The 24,690-nt window shown below is 40.7% G+C and overlaps 1 protein-coding gene across 2 annotated transcripts; it reads right to left on the reverse strand.

The window, feature by feature from the left end:
* Positions 1 to 3,487: 3,487 nt before the first annotated feature.
* Positions 3,488 to 23,146, reverse strand: tbxa2r (thromboxane A2 receptor). 2 transcript variants are annotated; one of them, XM_066647441.1, is made up of 4 exons: positions 23,045 to 23,146; positions 11,802 to 12,521; positions 11,625 to 11,708; positions 3,488 to 4,604 (listed from the first exon to the last, which is right to left on the reverse strand). In XM_066647441.1, exons 2-4 carry the CDS (start codon positions 12,447 to 12,449, stop codon positions 4,329 to 4,331), a joined length of 1,008 nt encoding a protein of 335 aa, XP_066503538.1. In that variant the 5' UTR covers positions 12,450 to 12,521; positions 23,045 to 23,146; the 3' UTR covers positions 3,488 to 4,328. The 2 variants fall into 2 exon arrangements, with proteins under 2 accessions (XP_066503538.1, XP_066503537.1); XM_066647440.1 differs by having other exon boundaries at positions 11,625 to 12,521.
* Positions 23,147 to 24,690: the final 1,544 nt, after the last annotated feature.

Genomic DNA, 24,690 nt, shown 5'->3' on the forward strand with positions numbered 1-24,690 from the left:
TGTGTCTAATCTACTCATATCAGCGTAACACACACTAACGCAATTAGACTACATGATATTTTGATTTTCATGACATTCACTCTGTCAGATCAGCGCTATAAATTCATGCTGTGTCTTGGTCTTTAGCCCATGAACGTGAACACAGTGAATGTCACGAAAGACAAAAATATTGTGTAGTCTGATACCGGCATGAAAGAAATCCACGTTTGTCAATATTTGATGTCTACAACACATGCAAGTCCCTTTTATATATGAAACTTTTAGGCATGCTCCCAATAAAGATATTTTTACCTTTCTGAGCTGTAATGGTATAAATCGCTGGATTATTGTTTTTGCTCCCCTCAGAGAAATACTGTCATTTCCGATTCCTGAAAAGTTAACTATTTGGAGACATGTGCTTTTAATTGGATGGCGATAATATAACTATATTTATATAAGCTCACCACACAAATAATTAGTCACCTTTTAGTGACTTATTACATGATATTGGGTATGTTTAACCTCAGAATAATTACACCTGAAATTAAATATGTGTGAACTGGACAAATTACTGAATGTAAGCCACATCAGTGTATTCAGTGCCTCAAAGCATTAAACAGTTAAACCAGATTTTGTGGATACCTTCTATGCCATTTTAATCCCTGTTTCAGTTAGTCCCATTTTGTGAGCCAGTCCAGACATATGAATGCTCTTCATGCCAATCAGTCACATTTGCAGCCCTGTGAATGTCAAGAATTATTATAATATACAATACGGAAAAATCATAGTTATGTTCCACTGTAAGATGACTAACAAAACCTGGTTGTTCATAAGCTCACTGTATGCATTATTGTGTGAATTAACCTCAATTATAGGGCCCATTTCATTGTAATTAAAACAAACCTAGAACGCCACAGCGCCTACTCCAGCTTGAACCACACCTTGCACGCAGTCCTCATTGAAGACTTCCTGAAATGTACAGGAAGTCATTGAAGACTTCCTGAAGTGTACAATCCTAGTCATGAACAGTCCAATTTTAGCACAAGTGAGCATAACCTTCTTTTGTAACACTTTGCTTCCATATGTCCATTGCATCGAGTTCTCTGTGGCATGTTCTTTCAAGGACCTGCATTGATGCCTAGAAGCTAAGCGATTTTCATTCACACGAGACATGTTGGTGGTCCCTTGTCTATGAAAAGAAAAATCAATATAAACAAATCACCCAACCAATTGCCTTAGGAATGAGAATGAAATTTCATTCTGCAGATTATCTTACTAATGGGGGAGCTGCAAATGCTCACTCTCACTAGCCTCTCACACATGAACTGTCTAGTGGCTCTCCGGAGTATCGGGTCCAGAGATGTCCCGGAACTGTCATTCACATATGCAGCGCACAGCGGAAAACATGTACAGCACGTGCAGGAGAAACTCAGAACATTTCCCGCGCCATTCTTAAATGAGCTGGCTCGGACTGTACCCGGAAACTTTACTAGAACGCGAGGGGGGATAAAGCGTCTGAAATTAAATACTCCCATACTAGTAAGTAGGCAAAGTCTAGTATGCGACACGATGTAGTGTAGCTGTGTCTCAATTCAGGGGCTACATCCTTCGAAGGACGCGGTCTACGGAGGTCTGTCCTTTGAAGGCTGTTGAGTATCACTTGAAGGCTAAACCGAAATGGGACAGTCTACTCTACAGCGGATTTCTTGTAATAAAGTTTTATTATAATTGCTGTGTTCTGCTTGAACAAGGAGCTGAGGTAACATTTATGTACAAACGAAATTCCAGGTTTATCACAACGAATCACCACAAATTAAGACCTATAAAAACAAAAAATGTACACCACAATAAATGTGTATAACAACCAAGAATATCGTCATAAATGTTCCAGGGTGAAGCGAGTTTTAGCTTCAGCTCCCACGGGAGTGTCGAAAACACGTCATGTGAGCTTAACGTTTAAAATTCTTTTTTAAAATAATTAATCTATATATCAAAGTCCATGTTGTATTATAATCGTGCTTATTGTTTTTTATAAAATATCTAATTTATATTTATTTTTGTATGTATAGTTAACCATTGTTACTGATTAATGATTTAAATTTTTGTTTTCTAAAGTAAAATCTGGTAGGAACCGGGGCGGCACGGTGACGCAGCAGGTAGTGTCGCAGTCACACAGCTCCAGGGGCCTGGAGTTAGGGTTAGGGTTAGGGGCCCATAACAGTGATGAACCAATTTAAAGTCATAAAAATGAAGAAGAAATTAAGACAATTCCATTGTGGAGAATCTTGCTTCCACCAAGTGTAGGCATTTTTTAAAACACAATATTTCTTTTATATTGTAGATTTAAAGATTTCTTAGAAAAATGTTTACATTTTTGTTTTGAAGCAAAACGTGGGAAAAAAGTGGAAATTTCCAGCATACCATTGAGCTGTCTAAGTTTTATATCTGAAAGTATACAAAGGTTTCTGAAAGCTGATCAAACAAGAGTTCCTCAAGGGCAATACAATGGGTTCAGGCTGTATTTATACAGGGAATAAATATAGGACAGCGAAAGACCATTTATTCTGACTGTGTTTACCTGTAAGGCTAAACAATGTCATGCAATGCAGGGCGAACTGACAGCTTGTTTCGCAGAGAGGGGCTTGGATTTAAGTTTTTGTACTTTGCTATTTTTCCAAAGGGTATGTGGAGAGTGTTAAGTCATGGAATACATGGGAAACAACGTGTGACCTGGGACCACCTGCAGAATTTGTGAAGCTTTATTAAACACATGTAATGAATAAACTGGAGAAACTGCCTTGGCCACACAGTAAACTAGTTTTATCTTTGCTGTATAATTTAAGAGAAGGGTGGAAGAATGTTCCAAAATAAATATGTAAATCCCAATACTATATATAATAAGCATTCAAATGAATGATTTAACTTTACTTTTGTACTTTCATGACAGCTGACATAAACATTCCTAAATATTTAACTACTATACTAGTATTTATTTGCCAGTTTTCATGAACATTTAAGTTCTAACATGTGACATATATTTTCTCTGACATTAATTTGACAGATTTATGGACCAGGTAATATGAGCATTTTCTGTATCCCTTAGATACAGATTTATAAGATTTGCAGATGACAAAATGTCAGTAGCATGCTTTGGTCAAGATAACACAAGGACCAAGCATCATAAGCAGCCTTTTCACATCATCTAAACAGCTGTATTCAGAACAGGCTTTTTCAACACCTGTTGCTTTAAACGATATTGAGCCACAGCTCACCCTACCACTACCATAAAGCAGCAAAACGAAGGGAGGCGTTTTCTTATTCCTCTGCTGCCATTTTCCCTCAGTTCTCTTGTTTCTTTGCTTAGTTTTTAATCATTTCTAATTTCTTAAGTTCTTGGTTTTCTTTGTTCTTTGGTGGTAGATCATCTAGTATTTATTATTTAAATAAAATGAACATGAAAAACTCTGAGACCAGTGTTATATATTATGAACAAAAGTTTTGTGCTCCTTTTTTCATTTCTGCATTTATTAGTCCTGCCCTCCATATTTTCTGTAAAACACAGTCACACAATAAAAAACACATGTAAACAAAGACATTGATATGAAGCGCCTTCAAATGTTTGGCTTGTGTGCTTGTGAATTATTCAGTGCAGCAACGATGTCAGAAGTCCTCAGCACCCACAATCTCCTAACTGTTTAAATGTAGACAAATTCAACATTCACAGGTTACAGTAGTGATATAGCAAATCTATTAAAAAATGATATAATTAAGCATGTATGTGAATGGAACATGCATATATATTCCTTTCTTCCTCTTTCAGCTGCTCCTGTCCAGGGTTGGCACAGTAAATCAACCACGATCCACACCGTCGATCTGGCAAAGTTTTTATGCCATATGCCCTTCCTGATGCTGCCCTTCTTATTTAATGCATACATTTCATCAAGTTAACTATTTTATTAACACAGTGCTGATTTAAAGAAATGAACAAAAGCATCTCATAATAAATGGGAAAATAATAAAATTAACTACAAAATTATTAAGTAACTATAGTATTAAATGAAAGACATGAAATGGTACCATAATACTGCAAAATAATGCCACTGTCAGAATATGCTTTTTACAGTCTGGCAGAGGCAGTCACAAATACCTGAAAATTTATTAGCTTGTAGCACATGCAGTTTTCAGCATGCAGATGCTGATTTTGTTATCACGTGGTTCTTTAAATGGTTAAAAGTGACATTATAGTATATACATGTCAAAATAAAGATCCTGAGTAATAATAGCCGTAGAAATAATTATAGATTTGGAGGAGTGTTCCACACTGGCAGAGCAGAATTTTCTTGCTTGAGCTATTTGCAGTTTTGTCCATTGAATTCTGGTTCTGCCCCCCTGCCTGTACCCTCAAGAGAGCCTATTCTTGTAAGCGGGCCGACTGAGATGGAGAGACTGGAGATGGAGCCACGGGACCAGTCCATGCGAGGGTATATACGCTTCAGTATGGAACGCCGGAAAAGGATGTAGACCCAGGGGTCCAGGATCTGGTTCCATGTGGCAAAACGAATCCAGAGCAACAAGTGTGGTACATGGAGCTTTTCCACCAAAAACACAGTCTGTGCGATAAACACCTGCATATAGAAAAATTGGGGGGAATATATAAAGGACAGAAAAAAGTTACAGAGAAATTGATAGAGAATTGTGTATTACAAAGTGAAATAAATTGAACGTGGTATTGAAGAAAAAGATGAAGAAGACAAAAAAGAATCAAGACAGTGAAAAGAGAAAAATTAAGACAGAGTATAAGAAACAAGGGGGAGAGAGAGATAAAATCAAAAAGACAGCAACATTATCCACTATATGATAAAAAATGTCTGCATCACACAATGTGATATTGCCTTACACAATTAATTGGAATTACTGGTGAAAGCTCCTAAGACAGCATTGCACTTTGTGTTTGCATTTAGGTTTTAGCATTTGAATCCAACTAGCTCCTGTGCCAAGTTAAATCTCTATCAACCACATCTTGAAGACCCATCAAATAATATACAATTATACTTGTTAGAATAGAATATGGAATTCTATTGGCGTCAGGAAGTCATTATTGTAATTAAAACTTTTCAGCACTGGACCCAAGTTTTTGACACGCAAAAAAAAGTGCATATATAGAGTGAAGAAAACTTCTCTAATGCTAAACCATGTGTGTCTAATCCCAATTTTTTTACAAGTAATATTCCAGCATCAGTATCAACATGGACTGGCTATGCATGAAAAACACTGACATCTGCACAGAATTCCTATATTTGTGCACCCCTAATTGTTTTACATTTGTGATGAATGCAAGCCATGTTTGCAGGGTTTGAGTGGTTATAAAAAAGTGATGGGTAAATATAATTTCACTTAGAAACTCAACCAAGACACCATAAAGCTACTACAGTACACTATGGCCTAGCATGGAGCCATTCTGAATCAAGAATATTATGGAGATGTGCAAATAAATTAATGCAGTTAATCACAGTTTGTTTAGGACTGTTAGGTGAGAGGTTAATGCTGTTTATCTGAGTTAGGCTTGAGTAACTACTCGCCTCAGTCTAGACTCCTGAAAGGATATAAATCCAGGGGTCACATATTTGATTTACGGTGGCCATTCGAAGACAGACATTGGACAAAACAATCTTCATAATGTATATCCGTCCAAGAAAGACAAGATTAGTCGATGCAAGGAAAACCTCTTTATAAATTATCTTTATAAATCTTTATTAAGTTTCACTTTCACAGTGAACTATTTAGAATATTAGAACTGCTTAAAACATTATGACTGGAATTACCCCTCCTGTTTACAACAATATCTTTAATAAAGTATGGACTGTGCATGCAGTGTGAGAATTGTGAGTCTGTAGACTTGGAGAGAGGGACTTCCTGTGATTCTTTCAAACATTCTTTATCAGTACCCAACACAGGAATGCCACTTGACTTGCATTTCCTGAGCATTGCCTGCTCCTAAATTGAATGGCCTAAGACAAGACAGAGTAGCCCAAATTCACAATTTGTTTATATTTTCATCTCTTATTTTCTGTAATACACTTGGACTCCAAATGAAATATAATGCTGTGATAATTTTGGCAACTGATACTCTGTAGTCTACTGTATAAGCTGTAGTCAGGTTTTAGTAATTTCATTAATTTTACTTTTTGTTTGTTATTGTCAAAAGAAACTAAACAAAGTTTAGTCTAGTTTTAGTCAATTAAGTTTCAGAAATATTTAGTCTAACTTTAGTCATGTATGTTCAGAGATTAGGGTATTTGAGAGGTTTTATTTCTTACAAACTTTCTAGACAATAGCTTTACGTACATTAAACTGAGTCAACTCAAAGTGTTTCAACTCTTTGAATAATTTGCCAACAGCAACTGGACACTCAGATGCTTACAGAATGGGTTTTTTTGAGTTAACTCTTCTTCACTATATCCGCTTACTTTAACTGCATTCTTCTTCTCTCACTGTGATGTAGGGGTAGGCGATATGGCAAAATAACAAATATAACACATTATAACATTTTTTTTTTGCTGGATCATGACCTCAATTTTATCACGATTCTTCTTCATGCTGGTTTAAGACATGCTTAACAATACAGGCATTTTTTCCCTTTTCCGTCTGGAACTATATACCCAAATCTTGAGGCAGTGAATAAACTAAAGGCAATTTTATGAAGTAATGTTACTGAAAATTAATTTTATGTTTATTGTGAATGTTCTTGAAATGAATCTTTAGTGATCAAAATATGATCAAAACAACAAAACATTTGGGCACTTTTCTAAATTTAATTTGGAATATTCTTTGAAATCTTCATTTGGAATCTTCAAAGACTCACCTAGATTTATTCTGATATTTAGTCTTGTTTCTAACTCAGTACTCTTCCCCTTTAAAGCCAGATATATTGGAAGGAGAGAGCTTTCCCCGATTTGCTGTAGAGTGAGGGCAACTCCCTCAGTCCCCTCCTGTGTTTAAATGGTCTCAGTAGAGAAAGGGCAAACAGTGAAAGGCATCTAAGCTTTGAAAATGTATTTATTGTTTTGATTGTTGTTTATGCTGATTGCTGTTGTCATATAAAACTCTCTGTGTTGTCTCTTGCAGTGCACATCTATTAGGCGCTGAAGCTTAGTTGCTTCCTCGCGTCCTTGGTTGAGCATTGCCCGATTGGTCTTGACTGACGTGTCGTTAAAGCTGAAAGCCCAAGTTACATGGCCATAGCGGAGATCCACAGGGAACATTTTTTAATTATTTATTTATTGTTGTACTTTATTTTGAACTGATGTTTTCTTTACACCAACGTGAGGATTACTAATGGGTGAATTGACGTAAAGACAATATATAATTTCATATGTTTATATATTCATATATAATATATATTATATATCAGACTTGATATGTTTCATATAATATCTTTCATTCATTAATTAATTCATTCATTGTCTGTAAGCACTTATCCAGTTTGAGGTGGCAGTGGGTCTGGAGCCTTGCAAGCCTCATTGGGTGCAAGGCGGAACACACCCTGGAGGGGGCGCCAGTCCTTCACAGGGTGACACACTCACACCTATGGAGACTTTTGAGTCTCAAATCAACCTACCAACTTGTCTTTTTGGACTGTGGGAGGAAATCGGAGCAACTGGAGGAAACCCACGCAGAGACACTAAACTCCTCGCAGACCAAACTCCTCACAGACCCGGAGCAGGGCTCAAACCCACAACGCTAGGACCCTGGAGCTGTGTGATAGAGACACTACCTGCTGCGCCACACAAAATATCTTTATCTTATATTATAAATGTACACAAACTAATGCCTATGTTTTCTAATGACAGATAAATCTGGTATTTTCCCAACAGATCATTAAAAATCAGGTCAATATCTACTAAATCTGAAAACAGACTTTGGTGGGCTTAATGGGTAAATTTACCCTAAATTACTATTTAAAATATATCAACATTACAATAAAACAAGAAATAACTGTAATGAAAAAAAATACAATTTCCCAGTTTTTAATAAAATTATTAACAAAAATGAACACATATCTTTAAAAGTGTTTGTGTGGAATGTATACTAACCATCCTGTCCCAGGCTACACCTCACCACCCTGTCCATGAATATAAGAAAAGTGGAGACAAGGCACAGCCCTGAGCCCAAAGCCCACATTGCCCACATTGAACAAGCTTGACTTACTGCCGAGGATGTGAACACAACTAAAACTCAGAGAGTATAAGGACCATATGGCTCACCATGCTCCCGCAGCACCTCCCACAGAATCTCTTGGATAGGGATCTATGTTAGCTTTGTGATTGGTCAGGGTAAAGCTTCCATAATTGTACCATTTTAGGACCACTAATTCCACATGGAGAGAAGAGCAATGCCAGTGAAATTCAGGTAGACTTTGGGAAGAAATTCTTCTGACAATTCTGATTTTTCTGATTAAATCTTCCCCAGGTGAACTGTCTGCCCTAGATTATACATAAAGATAAAGTCAGGTAGACATGCAAGAGAGTGTTTTCCTAAACACAACTACACTCTTTTCTTGTGCCCATCTCGTTGTTGTTAGGCCTTTATTTTTAAACCCTTCAGAAGTAAAAATTATTGAAAATAATTCAAGACTGCTAAATTAAATATCCTAATAGTCTCTGTGTATAGGCCTTCTACTACATATAGGCCTACACAGGAGATAAAAAGTTTCTATGAATGTTTGGCTGTTGGTCTGGGTCTCAAAAGAAAACTCTAGCCAACCAAGAACCAGTCACATGACCTGCCAGGATCCTTTTCTTTGGATAAGCTGAGAAGCTGGTGGGACTGAACAAGTAACTTTGCAATAACTTTTTTAATGTTGTGCTATATTGTGTTGAACGTGTGGACTTTTGATGATTGTAGCTATATAATTATTTTTTGGGTGTACGATGATTATGTACATAAGAATGAGTTGAAGCTGATAACCTGAATGGGTGTTTTCTGACAGTTGCTTCTATGAAAACATCTGCTCCCACACACATTAACTCCAGAACTGTTTAAACCTAATACAGTTTTTTCTACTCAGAGTTTGTGTGGCTACCTCTGATAAGTATATGTTAGTTATATGTTAGTTATAAGTTAGTTCATTTAATTTGATTAAGGATCATTTAATCCCCTGGAATCTGAGGCCTTTCAGACACATCTGAGGTGAGCTGACAAATTTCACCTACCTAAAAAAGTCTGTTCCCAAAAATCTACACATGCTGATATCCAGCACAAACCCAGCAACAATAATGTGAGAGAAATATGTATGTCATTTGTCTGTTTTTGGTTTAAATGAACTCTAAACATGGACTTTCCAAAAACCTATAACTTTGGCTCACACATTGACTATTCATGAGTAAAACACAGTTGAGAAACCCCCTCCCCACTGTCAAAGATAATGGCCCATTAGCCCATACGACATCCGTGAGACATTTGCAAACGATGGCATATATATATTTAGCAAAGAAACAGACTACTTGGAACAACAGAGCCTTGGAATAAACTTGGAATAAACATGAGCTTCAGACGAAGAGAGCATCCAAACTTTACTACAAGCCACATTTCCCCTCTATCAGGTGAGCTCTGTGCCTTTGAACATTTATAAAACACTGGCCGTCAGCTTCACAAATTCCTTCATTAGAATATACCGCTGAACTAGCGTCGAAGCTAACAGCGCCATATGTGCTGCAGAAAAAATAGTCAAATAAATATCACTTACTCACCATAAAATTAAGTCGTTCCTCCTCAGGCAGCTGAAACGCGTGAATGTGCCGTCTCACAGCTCCGCACTCAGTGTGAAAACACAGCCATGTGCATTTGTTTATATGACTAAAGTGAGCGTTTTCACACATCGTAATCCTCCAATAAGAGCGGCAGGATTATCATGCTATTATCACATGAAAATGAATGGGTGGGCCATCAAGGGTTGTGGTCTGAATCTCAGAGATAGACGTGCCTCTTTTTACTTACATTTCTATAACAAACAGGTAAAACTACATTTCTTTTCAACATCCATATTTTTGAAAAGTAGACCATTTAAGGTTTCTGGGGGAATGTTTATTATGTATTTAGGATAAAAACTTGCTGAGTTGCGTAAGTGTTTTGGCGCAAGTTCAGATTTATCCCGCCGGTGGGACTGGGGTCAAGCTATCCGCACTTTGGAAATTGACGGTCAAACCATCCGCGCTTCAAATCCGAATGCACGTATAGGCGCGTCATTACAGTTTTTCATTGCTGAGAACACCACATCCGCTTTGGGACAGATAGAGAATCTGAAATCCACGTTTGAGCAGCGATGTCTCTGTTACTACATCAATAAATGCACGCAATGCTAAAATGGACTAAAATTAACAAGTCATTATGAATATATTTCGTTATAAATCACTTTAAAGAGGCAAAACATGCATTGATTATTTCATATATTTACATATTTTTTACTTTTCTATAAACACTTGTTTGGCTTTGAATGGTAATCCTGGTGGACATGTAGAAATACAGATTACATTTTGCTGTCATTAAACAGAGGGACCTCACTGTATAATTTTCTCGTGCATTTATACTGAATACGTGCATTCAAATTTGAAGCGCGGATGGCTTGACCGTCAATTTCCAAAGTGCAGATAGCTTGACCCCAGTCTGGTGGGAGGGTTAATTAAAAAGAACTGTTCAAGTTCAGAGATTTTACATCTGATGTTAAATCATTAGATGTATAGGATTCTGAAGGCTTCCAGAATTTCAGGAGATTTGTTTGTGTATTTATTTGAACTACCTCTATTTTTTTCTTAAAGTTATTTGCATTATATGCGTTATGTACTAAGGCACTTTACCCTTGATGTCATTTGTGTTGCAATGTACTCGAATAAGTAATACTCTAATATAAACAATTGATTTTGGCCTCTGGCTATATTATTACTAGAATTTTTTAGGGATGCACCGATTTTGAAAATGTTGGGCCCATATGATAACCGATAATTAGCACTTTGGAGTAGCCGATGGATATTAATAACCGATCATTTGATCTATAATTTGATTATTTTGAGCAAATGTGTGTAATCGTTTATCATCGTGTTTAAGTAATAAATTCAGGTGTTGAATGACTCTATATCTATTTTCATTTGTTTCATGTGGCGGTTGAGTGTATCTTTCTGTTGTTTAAGCTATTCTCTGTGTGTGTTTAGACTGCTACCTGTGTGTGCGCGTGTACTGATCGTCGCTGATATTTTAAATTAGTTTTCACAATGGAGAAATTTATTCCCAGAAAATGTTCTCTGCAGAAACTGTGAAAAACGTCCACATAGCAGACAGAGTTGTGTATATACAGGCATCAGTGCATATGCGCTAGCAAAAAGGCACCAAGTTATTGGTGTAATATCGGCTAAAATTCCAATATCGGACCAATAACAATAACTAAAAAAATCTATCTGCAAATAATATATTGGCCACCGATATATTGTGCGTCACCAGAATTTTTGTTACATATGGGTGAGTCTATTACTTATTCCACGACACGAACGTTAATGTGTAACTGCAAATCACAGAAGTTAAAGTGTATATAAGCTATAAAGAAATGTTTTTCTTTAGGCCATGTACTATGTATAGTGCACAGTATATGTACTCACAAATAGAGGGCACCAGCAGATTGTGGCAATGACCATGATCAGGATGAGTTGCACCATCATCTCCACTTCATATTGTCTCTTTCGCTGGGCAGAGTTTTGTCCACAACAGACCTTCAGTAGAGTAATTACACTGACTGTGTTTAGGAAAAAGGACACTGCCAAAGATGTCAAACCCACCAGAGAGAAGATGAGGCTGAAGGCCTTGTCCAGAGGCATGTGGCTGATGTTGAGGAAGCACCAGGAGCCAGGGAGCTGGATGTGGTAACGTCCTAAGCCCAGCAGTGGTAGCAAGCCAATAAATCCGGCTATGACCCAAACCCCTGCCACCATATAGCAGGCTCTGCTCTTGGAAACATTAGCAGAGCGAATAAAGGGAAGGTTAATGCCCACAAAGCGCTCCACAGCCATTGTTGCCCCTAGAAGCAATGGGCTCAGTCCGTAGAAAACCATGGACATGCCCATGAAGTTGCAGAAGTGGCAATTTGGATCCAGCAACATCCAGTTGAAGTGTGTGACATGGAAGGAGATCACAATGGAGCCAGTGACAAGCAAGCCCATGAAGTCGGTCACCACCAGTCCACAGAGAAAGAGCAGGAACGAGGAACGGGATTGACTTTTGTTGTGATAGAAAGCCTTCAACAGCACCAAAAAGGCAAACAGGTTGGAGCCGAGGCCCAGAATAGTGAATACTGCTGAAAAATAAGCTGAGGTGATGGTTAGGTTGGTGCTATGTTTGAAAGGGGGTCTGCTGTTTGAGAAGCAGAAGGCAACGGACTGATTTTCTGACAAAGTGCTTCTGTTTTCATAAAATGATGAAGGCATCATGGTAGCAACCTGTCTCCCAAAATATTTTCTCTTGAAGGGTGATTACTTCATTCCATAGGCCTCACTCTCCATCTGCCAAATTGATTGGAATATTATGATCAACAATTTTCAGTGAAATTTTCCTACATAATATAAGCTTCTTAATTTTGAATAACTGCAGAATTATATTGGACTTCTACCAATATTCACATACATCACCAAAGCAAAAGTGTTTAGAATTTAAATTAACAATTTTCACATTCCAGAATTTTATGGTGCTAATAATAATGACAAGTATTTTAATAATTTTACAGCGACTATAGAAAAACGTTTGTTATGCCTATAGAGTTGGTAAAATAATTCTAATAATTTAAACATTTAATACATATTTATTACTTTACATTTCAACTCAACACAAAAATATCAATGTACAGAAAGTGATGATGAAATGTTAGACATCAGCAATGATGGTCAGTTTCCTTATATATTTATCCCTACTGTATGATATTGCTTGATAGAAAAACTAAAAATATATCCCAAATGAACCAAAATGTAAGATTACTCACATGACCCTGTATCGCTTATATTTTACTAAGGGACATGCACTCTCAATGCCTGACAATGGAAGCACCAAGTGCACCATGTCTGGCAGATGACTGACAGACCAATTACAATCATGATCTATGAGTGCCCACCTGGAAAATAACCTATATAACCAGTCATTGTCAAGCATGCTTTTATCCCCATAAAGATACTGTTGTGCTGTTGGTCAGGACCAGGATATGATGGCCACAAAAGGAGGAACTAACTGTTTCAGAGCCAGAAACTTTGCCAGCAGTTTGAGGAGGTATGTATGCTTGTCATGAAGGCATGATGCTAATGAACCATGGAACATGCTGCCATTGGAAACACATCTATCATCAGCACATACTTCAAACACACACCACACCAGAGAGTTGCCTGTGTCAAGAACCACAGGGTATCTCCAACATTGCAGAGAATCTTAGACACTGCTGTCACCTTGGGCAATGACATACACAAGGGTTGAACTCAACACTGAGTATCCCTTAACTGTAGCAGGTCAAGAGTACCAAAAACAAGCTGTCATCAGCCCAAGGAAATAGGGACAGGTCTTGAGAAGAACCAAATATCCACAGCAAATCGGAGAAAGGAAGTCCTTGAAAACCAATGTACATGTATCTGTGCATATGGCGTGGAATAGCACTGAGTTTTTAATCCCAAATACAAGATGGGAACTAAACAGTCCTTCGGATGGTGTATATTGAAGCCCAAGATTGAAAGATGGGAAACCGACTTGAGTTCTGCTGCATGCAAGGTAGCCAGAACCATTTACACACACACTTGGTAAACACCAGTGGAATGAGGCTGTGAGGAACTCTTAAAGTACTCATTTAAACTGTATTTTTTGAGAGCTAAGATAGATAGACAGATAGACAGACAGACAGATAGATAGATAGATACTTTATTGATCCCCAGGGGAAATTCAAGGTCTCAGTAGCTTACAGACATCACATAGAACAATCACTAACAGCAATGGACTAATATATATATATATATATATATATATATATATATATATATATATATATATATATATATATATATATTTAAAAACACACACACACACACACAAAAAAAACCCTAAAACAAATATCAAAATCGACATAGTACTTCAATATACTATGTAGGCTGAGTCATATATCAAAATATCAAAAAATAAAATACCAAAAAGTTAACATAGTGTGCTTAAGAATGATCAAATAGCCTGGCAAGAATCTGTGATACAGTGAGCAGCTGAGGATGATCTCTTGAGTGCAGTATATAGTTTTAAAAGTTGAAAAAGTGTGGATAGTGCAAAGGGTATGGAATGTGCAATATCAGTGCAGTATCAGAATAAGAAATAAATGTATTAAAATAACCCTTCCTGGATCAGGGCCTTGTCGTGGCGGAAGGGCTTGTGTGGTCTCATGACCTCCAGGGCTATGTCGTTGGGAGCTGTTAGCTCCCAGTAGGGTCTCCCATGGCGAACAGGTCTGGAGTGAAGATCCAGACAAACATGATCCAAAAGCATTCCTATGAGTACACACATTAAAATTCAGTGTACCCTGCCCGGGAAAGGGTTACCGGGACCTACCCCTGGAGCCAGGCCTGGGGGTAGTGTCCGACGGCGAGCGCCTGGTGGCTGGGCAGACCACGTAACCCGGCCGGGCTCAGCCCGAAATGGCAACGTGGGAGGATCATGTAGGCTCACCACCTGCAAGATCCAGAGTAGGGGTGCGGTGCAATGCCCATCGGGCACAGAGCGGGGGCAAGGGGGCCCCTGGCGTCGTGGAACTTGTCAGTGGAAACTGGTTCTTGGTACGTGGAACATAACCTCACTGGGGGGGAAAGAGCCAGAGCTGGTGCGTGAGGTTGAGAGATACCAGCTAGATATAGTTGGGCTCACCTCTACACACAGTGTAGGCTCTGGAACCAAACTCCTAGATAGGGGTTGGTCTCTCTCTTACTCAGGAGTTGCACAGGGTGAGAGGCGCCGGGCAGGTGTGGAGATACTCACAAGTCCCCGGCTGGCGCCTGTACAGCTGGAGTTTGTCCCAGTAAACGAGAGGGTCGCTTCAATGCGGCTCCAGCTTGCAGAGAGGAAAACTTTGACTGTTGTGTGTGCGTATGCACCGAACAGCAGCTCAGAGTATTCGGCCTTCTTGGAGGCAGTGACTGGAGTTCTAGAGGGGATTCCATGCACTGACTCTGTTGTTTTGCTGGGGGACTTCAATGCTCACGTTGGCAATGACTGGAAAACCTGGAGAGGAGTGATTGGGAGGAACGGACTGCCTGATCTAAACCCGAGTGGTGTGATGTTGTTGGACTTCTGTGCTAGCCATGGTTTGTCCATAACGAACACCATGTTCGAACACAAGATTGCTCATAAGTGTACTTGGTACCAGAGCACTCTGGGCCAAAGGTCAATGATCGACTTTGTGGTTGTGTCTTCTGACCTGAGGCCGTATGTTTTGGACACTCGGGTAAAGAGAGGGGCTGAGCTGTCAACTGATCACCATCTGGTGGTGAGTTGGATCCGATGGCGGGGAAAGCTGCCGGACAGACCTGGTAAACCCAAACGTATTGTGAGGGTGTGCTGGGAAAAGCTGGCAGATGACTCTGTCCGGATGGATTTCAACTCTCACCTCCGAGAGAACTTCTCACATGTTCCGGAGGAGGTAGGGGGAATGGAGTCTGAATGGACACTGTTCCGGACCTCCATCATGGAAGCGGCTGCATGTAGCTGTGGTCAAAAGCTTGTCGGTGCCTGTTATGGCGGCAACCCAAGAACCCGTTGGTGGACACCAGGGGTGAGGGAAGCTGTCAAGCAGAAGAAGGAGGCTTTTCGAGATTGGCTAGCTCGGGGAACTTCCGATTCTGCGGATGGGTACCGGCAGACGAAAAAGGCTGCAGCTGTGGCAGTTGCTGAAGCAAAATCCAGAGCATGGGAGGAGTTTGGAGAGGCCATGGAGAATGACTTCCGGGCGGCCTCAAAGAGGTTCTGGAAAACACTCCGACAGCTCAGGAGGGGAAGGGGGGACACTGTCCAAGCTGTGCTCAGCAAGGATGGTGAAACTCTGAACTCGACTGAGCGTATTGTTGGGCGTGTCTGGGGGGTCAGATTCCATTTCCTTGGCTGAAGTCACTGAGGTGGTGAAAAAGCTTCGCAGTGGCAAAGCTCCAGGAGTGGATGAGATTCGCCCAGAGTTACTGAAGGCACTCGATACTATGGGGCTGTCTTGGATGACATGCCTATACAATATCTCATGGACCTCGGGAACGGTGCCTTTGGATTGGCAAACCGGGGTGGTGGTTCCTATTTTCAAAAAAGGGGACCGGAGAAAGTGTGCCAATTATCGTGGCATTACACTTCTCAGCCTCCCGGGGAAAGTCTATGCCAAGGTGCTGGAAAGGAGAATCTGTCCGATAGTCAAACCTAGGATTTTGGAGGAACAATGCGGATTTCGTCCTGGCCGTGGAACTATGGACCAACTCTTTACTTTTGCACAGATGATTGAGGGGGCGTGGGAATTTGCTACTCCACTCTACACATGCTTTGTGTATTTGGAGAAGGCATATGAACGTGTTCCCCGAGAGATTCTGTGGGAGGTGCTCCAGGAGTATGGGGTGCCAGGGTTGCTCCGGCGAGCCGTACGGTCCTTGTACTCTCAGAGTTTGAGTTGTGTTCGCATCCTTGGTAGTAAGTCAGGCTTGTTCAGTGTGGGCATTGGACTCCGTCAGGGCTGTGCCTTATCTCCACTCCTGTTCCTGATATTCATGGACAGGGTGGCGCAGCGTAGCCTGGGGCAGGAGGGCTTCCGTCGAGGATCTCGGGAGGTGGCATCTCTGCTTTTTGCGGACGATGTTGTTCTTCTGGCTTCTTCGCACGGAGGCCTCCAGCGTTCACTTGAGCAGTTTGCAGCCGAGTGTGAAGCGGTCGGTATGCGGATCAGCACCTCCAAGTCTGAGGCCATGGTTATCTCCCGGAAACAGATGGCATGCTCCCTTCAGGTAAGGGGTGAGAATCTGCCCCAAGTGAAGGAGTTCAAATATCTCGGGTTCTTGTTCACGAGTGATGGGAAGAGGGATGGTGAGATTGACCGTAGGATAGGTGCAGCGTCTGCAGTAATGCGGTCACTGTACCGCACCGTTGTGGTGAAGAGAGAGCTGAGCCATAAAGCAAAGCTCTCAATTTACCGGTCAGTCTACGTTCCCACTCTCACCTATGGTCATGAGCTCTGGGTAATGACCGAAAGAACAAGATCGCGGATAAAATCGGCCGAAATGAGCTTTCTCCGACGGGTCGCTGGGCGTACTCTCCGTGATCGGGTGAGGAGCTCAGTGACTAGGGAGGAGCTCGGAGTAGAGTCGCTGCTCCTTCGCATTGAGAGAAGTCAGTTGAGGTGGTTTGGGCATTTGATCAGGATGCCTCCCACTGGAGGTATACCAGGCACGTCCAACTGGAAGGAGGCCCCGGGGTAGACCCAGGACACGCTGGAGGGATTATATCTCCCGGCTGTCCTGGGAACGCCTTGGGATCCCCCAGGAGGAATTGGTGGATGTTGCAAGGGACAGAGACGTCTGGGCTTCTTTGCTCGCCCTGTTGCCACCGCGACCCTGAAATGGAGAAGCGGAGAAGAAAATGATGATGATGATGATGATGTATTAAAATAAATTGTGCAAGGCAAGGCAGTTCAGTGCAATGATCCTGTATTAAGTATAAAACTACTATAGTAGCTGTCAGGTTAAAGTACACATGAGGTAGATGAGTTGGTTGACTTGTCCAGTGGTTGACTTGTCTATTGTCCAATTAGGTACACATGTACAAATATGGAGGAGGTGGATGGGCAGACAGACTATGCAGAGAAGTACATCTCTCCTCTCCCCTTGAGTGAAGCGTTGAACAGCTCAATAGCCCTGGGGACAAATGACTTCCTCAGTCTGTCAGTTGAGCTTGGCAGTGAGCGAAGTCTCCAGCTGATCAAGCTCTTCTGCTTAGTTATGGTACTGTGGAGTGGATGGCTCTCATTGTCCAAGATGCTGATCAGTTTGTTCAGGGTCCTCTTGTCTGATATGGAAGTGATGCACTCCAGTTCAGCCCCCACTATAGAGCCAGCTTTCTTAACCAGCCTGTCTAGTCGCCCAGCATCCCTCTTCTTTATGCTTCCTCCCTAGCATACCACAGCATAAAAGAGGACACTGGCAACAACAGTTTGGTAAAACTTACTGCAGACATTTAAGGACCCCAACCTCCTCAGGAAGTACAGCCTACTCTGCCCTTTCTTGTAGAGTGTTTCAGTGTTGGCTGATCAGTCCAGTTTATTGTCTAGGTGTAAGCCCAGATACTTACAGGTTTCCACCACCTCCACGTCGACCCCATCAATGGTGACTGGTAGCAGGACGGGCTTTGACCTGCGGAAGTCCACCACCATCTCCTTGGTCTTTGAAGTGTTCAGTTGGAGGTGGTTCAGTTTGCACCATTGCACAAAGACCTCCACCAGGCTCCTCTACTCCTCCTCCTGCTCATTCCTGATACACCCCACAATCGCAGTATCATCAGAAAACTTCTGCATGTGACACAACTCAGTGTTGTAGCAGAAGTCAGATGTGTACAGGGTGAACAGGACTGGTGAGAGCACAGTTCCCTGTGGAGCTTCTTTGCTGCAGATCACAGTGTTGGAGAGACAGTTCTTCAGTCTCACATACTGTGGCTGCTCTAACAGATAATCTGTAATCCAGGTTACCAGGTGAGTGTCCATACCCATCTGTTGGAGCTTGTCTCCCAGTCTGAGAGGTTGGATGGTGCTGGAAAACGCTTGAGAAATCAAAGAACATGATTCTCACAGCACTGTTCCCCTTGTCCAGGTGTGAATGTGTCCTGTGTAGGAGATAAGTGATGGCATCCTCCACGCCCACTTTCTCCTGGTATGCAAACTGTAGTGTGTCCAGTGCATGGCATACCCGGGGTCTCAGTATGCATAAGACCAGTCTCTCCATTGTCTTCATCACATGTGATGTTAGAGCCACAGGCCTGTAGTCATTAAGTTCACTTGGGTGTGGCTTCTTAGGGACAGGGGTGAGACATGGTGTCTTCCACAGTGTTGGAACTCGTCCGAGACAGAGACTCAGGTTGAAGATGTGCTTCAGTGGCTCTCCCAGTTCAGCAGCACAGGCCTTGAGCAGCCTTGGACACAGTCTGTCTGGCCCGGCAGCCTTACCAGGTCGCAGTCTCCTCAGCTGTCCTCTGACCTGGTCAGCCGTTACGATGGGGGGAAGAGGGGGAGGGGCGGGGGAGGTGATTGTCTCGGGGGGGTAGTTGGGTGGCTGGAGACTGATGGCTGTAGACTGCAGCCGTTGACACCATGTGGGGGAGGGGTGTTGTAGCCTGTGATGGGGCTCGCCCAGAGTGTGATGGAGGAGGTGTTGGTTGGTCAGGCAAGCACACAAGAGCAGTGTTTGAGTCAGCAAGGGGTGGCTGGCATACCACTGTCATCGGATCTGGATCAGGATCAGGGCGGTCAAACTCGCAGTAGAACTGGTTCAACTGATTCGCCATGTCCAGATCCCCCTCCACAGAACTGTTGCTCTTTTTGAGGTCAGTGATGGTCTTCATACCATCCCAAACCTCCCTCATGTTGTTCTCTGTTCCACCTTCCTTCTGTAGTCCTCCTTAGCCTCTTTCAGCTGCCATGTCTCCCTCTCTAAATGCCATTTTCTTCCTATTGAGAAGGGCCTTGACATTGCTGGTTATCCAAGGCTTGTTGTTGGGAAAGCAGTGTACAGTTCTCGTGGGAACAACTATGTCCATACAAAAGTTCAGGTAGTCAGCAGTGCAATGTGTGACCTCCTCTAGGTCCTCACCACTCTGTAACACGCTCCAGTCTGTGGATCTGAAGCAGTCTCTCAGAGCCTCACCTGCTTCAGGTGTCCATTTCCTGAAGGTGCGTGTGGTGGCTGGTAGCCTCTGTACTTTGGGCTTGAACACTGGCTGTAGATGAATGAGGTTGTGGTCTGACTTCCCCAGCGGGGGGAGGGGCGTGGCACTGTATGCATCCCTTAAGTTTGCATACATGAGTCCAATGTTATGTGATTGAAGTCGCCTGAGATCGCAGAAAAGGCATCAGTGTGTTGAGTTTGCAGCCTTGCGTTTGTTGAGTGGATGACGTCACATGCTCTGTCCGGAAGAGCACGCGGCGGAACATAAACACACACCACAATGGCTTGCGAGAATTCTCTCGGCATGTAGTATGGTCAGAGAATGACCGCCAATAACTCCACATCCTTACAGCATACAGTCTCCTTCACTGTAACATGTCCGGGATTGCACCATCTGTTGTTAATGTACATCACCATTCCACCTCCCTTCTTTTTGCCAGAAAGTTTACTGTCCAAGCGAGCTACACTGAAGCCGGGCAGCTCAACATTAGCAGTGGGGATTTGGCTAGTTAGCCATGTCTCCATAAAGCATAGCAGGCTACATTTTCTGTATAGCTTCTGGTTTCTTACTAAGGCAGCCAGTTCATCAGACTTGTTAGCAATAGAGTTCACGTTTCCCATCACCATTGAAGGAACTGTAGGCTTGTATGTCCGCCGCCTTGTCATTAAAGCAGGGGTAGGAAGCAGATTTTGTTAATGACAAAAATACACACCACCCAATTCCCGAATATTGAAATATTTACAGAATATCCCGCCCGAAGCTCCAAAGCCCTAAAAATGGTATTCGGGACAGTCCTAAAATTCATAGTACAAGATTAACTTAAACAGATTAACAAGATTAACTTGGAAGAATACAGTATACAGTATAGAAAACAGAATACAGTAGTCTCTGAAGAAAAAAAAAAAGACTACTTTCAATGGTGCCAGTGCCGTATTAGTTCTTTTCCTGGTACCGCATATAAATAGAGCTTTACTCTCTACATAGTGCATTTCACAGTTCATAAATCTACTACTACTAGATGTGAAAGTGAAAGCCCCATATAAATAGTTTATCTGACATACCATGCATTTTTGATGGCAGAAAGCATTTTATGACCTTGTGCACTACATAGGGTGGAAGAGGAAATCTGAGATTCAAACTTAGCGCTTTGTCAGTGTACCTGTAAAGCAATGCAGACACACCAATGTACAAGTATAAAAGCTTGCATTGATGTAGGGCAACTTCAACATGTAAGCTAGCCAAGTAAGCTTGTAAGTTAGTAAATCAGCTGACATGTAAGCTAAGCTCACTGCATTAGTTATATGGATTTAGCACACCTTCATTTGTCAGCTTAAAGTCTGGTTGCCCTGATAGCAAGGAGACGGCGGACCGTCTCCTTAGGGCAAAGTTGGAGGTACACTAGTGTTTTGCACAGCGTTTTCTGAGCGGACCGCTGGTGATTAAACAGAATTTTAGACAAAATGCCACATTTTAGCACTTTTCCATTCACAGTCCAATTTCAATTTTTCCCCCTTCATTAGGTTCTTTTGTTATTCTTTATAAATAAGATTAGTAAATAATTTTAATCTAGCACAATGTCAACATTTTCAGCATAATCTTTTTATATCAGGTTTTATACTCATTATTATCTCTCTCATAGTTGTTGGTAATATTTTTATTAGTTTGTTTTCCAGAATAACCCTGTCTCTGTGAATGTAAAATCTGTTTGAGGAGATTATAAATGATTTATATCCTGTACAGGACAGTAATCTGGGTGGTCCGATGGTGGACCAGCAGTGGTCTACAGTCAGTGGTGTGCCAGCCTTTTTATGCCAGTGGACCGATATATGCTCGCTGTCTAGGTGTTTACATTCAGAAGCGCCACCTTTTTTTTAAGGAGGAATGGTAATGTACCTAGATAGTAAGATAATAATTTATTTGGAAAATCTATAAATATGGAAATATTATGATTATATATATATATATATATATATATATATATATATATATATATTTTTTTTTTTTACTGGCACTTTGAGCATTGTCCAAATGCTATTTGAGTTTCTTGAGTAAACAAATATTTCCAGTGTTTATATACAGAAAAGTGTTTATTTTCATCAGCATGTATCTGGTTAACATTGTTGCAAGGTTATTATTAATCTCGTCACTGGAAAGTATTCAATTTTGGCATTGATTGTCTCAAAAACAAATGTTCAGAATAACTTCTAAGAACATAGAAGCTTTCCAGAAGTGAAGGCTATGAATAGATATCACATGCGATCACTAATAACACACAACCTCTTTCTCAGCACAACTGGAAATGGATATAAACAAAAATACTTAAAACTCAATCAAACCAACCAATGGTATTTGGAGATTAAAATAACACATTATGTACAATTCCCACAAGTCCAGCTGCTAGCGGATCAAGCAAAGTTGCTCTCAGGAATGTGCCCCTCCACACATCACTCAGTGACCTCACTCTAAATGGTCATCAGTTCACTCTGAATTCAAAGTGGTTTCATAAATTGCAGCTCTGTGGGAAAGCCCCCTTGAAGTCAGCTACATTCGCACTACACAAATATCCTTCTGTTGCTATATTAGGGGTGAAGACAGTCTGTTTTACATTTTACAAAAATGGCATTTTATCCACCTGCAATGCATTAATAGTCATAAAACATTAAAACAGCTCAACAGAGTAAATGTTTTGCTGGTGCTTCAGCTCCCAAAAAACATTTGTTGAACAATGAGTAAAACAACATTAAATGTATTTAAATTAAATATTAAAACCCCCATGGATAATTGTGACAAATATGTGGTGTTTCCTGTGTGCAGTGCACATTTTAAGCACAATTTTTATGCTTTGTAAACGCTGTTGTGATGTGACTTGACGTGTCTGTCTCCATATCTCTACTTTCTGTTTGACTACAAAAATCATCACTTTTTAAAAAACGCCACCCAATAGTAATGTGAATAGTAACTGTTTAGCTCTATGTTACCTGCTTAATGTTTTTTCTATACCATAGTTGATTTTTATTTATTTATTTATTTAAACAAAATAAGACTACTTTTGTGTCGGAAAATAAGACATAAGCCTATCCACTCTTTGAAAATAGTAACAGTAACACTCAGTCCTTACCATGTGAAGTCGTTTTCATCGATAAGTACGAAGCATAAGTGAAATTAGGAGCAGCTCAAAGAAGCTGTGTATCTCAGTCTTACATGCCTCCGGACAAAATCTTCCAAAGCTACCCTGAATCGGAACTCGACGTGGTTTTTCCCTGCCTTTTTCGGAAACGCCGCGCCCACACTTCCTGGGATTGGCTAGAAGTTATTCCCATAAGTGTGTTAAAAACAAATAGGGTTTGGCTTACCCCTCCAAGTCAGAACACAGCAAGTGATTCTATCTTTAAATCAGTCAACCTTTATTTAAATCGGGAGTACGTTGAGGGTGAACCTCATTTAAAACGGTATCGAGTAAATACATAAAATATTATTTGCAAAACGAATAGAAAATGTTATAAATAAGAATAAACCATTACCTTATACAGAGTAAATAATAAATTATAATAATTAAATCCAGTGTAAATGTCTAAATTAAACAAAGAACACAAATAACACAATTTATAAAATAAGATAATAACAAATTAAGATGTAAATTAATAATTTAGGGATATATAAATAATTACCCCCTCCAGTGTGTGTTCTTGCCTTGTTTCCAATGATTCCGGGTAGGATCCGGACCCACTGCAGTCATGAAATGGATAAGCAGTTACAGCCAATGAATGAATGAATGAATGACCGAAATCAGCATATCTCAAACTGTGGTAGGAGTACAGTGTAAAGGAAGCCTAGTTTCAGTTTCCTACTGGATGTAAGAATAGGATAGGGACAGATATGAACAATTTACACTTTTGTGTTTTATGTTTACACAATTGTGTTTAAAACATTCAGTTTAGGCCTAGTTATTTGTGTTCACTCTATAATTTTTAGTAAAATTAAAATTAGAATATTTTTTGTAAAGCAGGCCAATGTCAAAAAAAAAAAAAAAAAAACAGAACAGAAGAAGAATCAGGGGTGCACATTTTCTGTTTAGGTGTTACTTGGGGGTTTTGATTTGATAATGGGAAACTATGAGAAATTATATCTTTTACCCTTAAACTCCTCTTCTTCCTCTATCTTCTCCTTCAGTCCCTGTTGTCCCTCTTTCTTTGGTTATCACACATTCCCCTCTCTTCTACCTTCCCCTTCCGTCTTTATCTCCCTCTTTCTTCATCACCCTTACCCCTCCTTTAAGTGCTCTTCTTCCTCCTAGTCCTTCCCTCAATTCTCAGTGTATATAAATGTATATTCTCAATGTATATAAAACCCTCCTAAAAAATTTGGTGTTAGACTGGATTGGGAACAGACTTGACTGAGAAAAGACTGGCAGCAGCAACAGACGGGACTTGGCTGTGTACAAAAAAACTGGCTATAGATGGAACTGGTGACAAACTGATGACCAAGCTGTGCCTGTGCTTTTCAGCATGCTTGTGAAGAATCCTCCAGGCTTCAAACTTGAGAAATCACCTTGTGATAGTCTGCGATCACCCAGCTGTACTCATACATGATTCTGTGTATGTGTAAAAAAAACTCCTGTCAATGCCAAAGTCCAGTCTCCTGACAAATTTCTAATGATGGTCTAAAACGTTTGAGAACCACTGATATAAATAATTCAGTGAAAGGTAGTTGCTATGGTTTCATAGTTGCAAAATTGTTGCTTGGCAGTAGCTATGGTATCCGAAA

This window comes from Hoplias malabaricus, chromosome 16 (assembly GCF_029633855.1).
Source record: "Hoplias malabaricus isolate fHopMal1 chromosome 16, fHopMal1.hap1, whole genome shotgun sequence".
In the NCBI taxonomy this organism is placed as follows: Eukaryota; Metazoa; Chordata; class Actinopteri; order Characiformes; family Erythrinidae; genus Hoplias; species Hoplias malabaricus.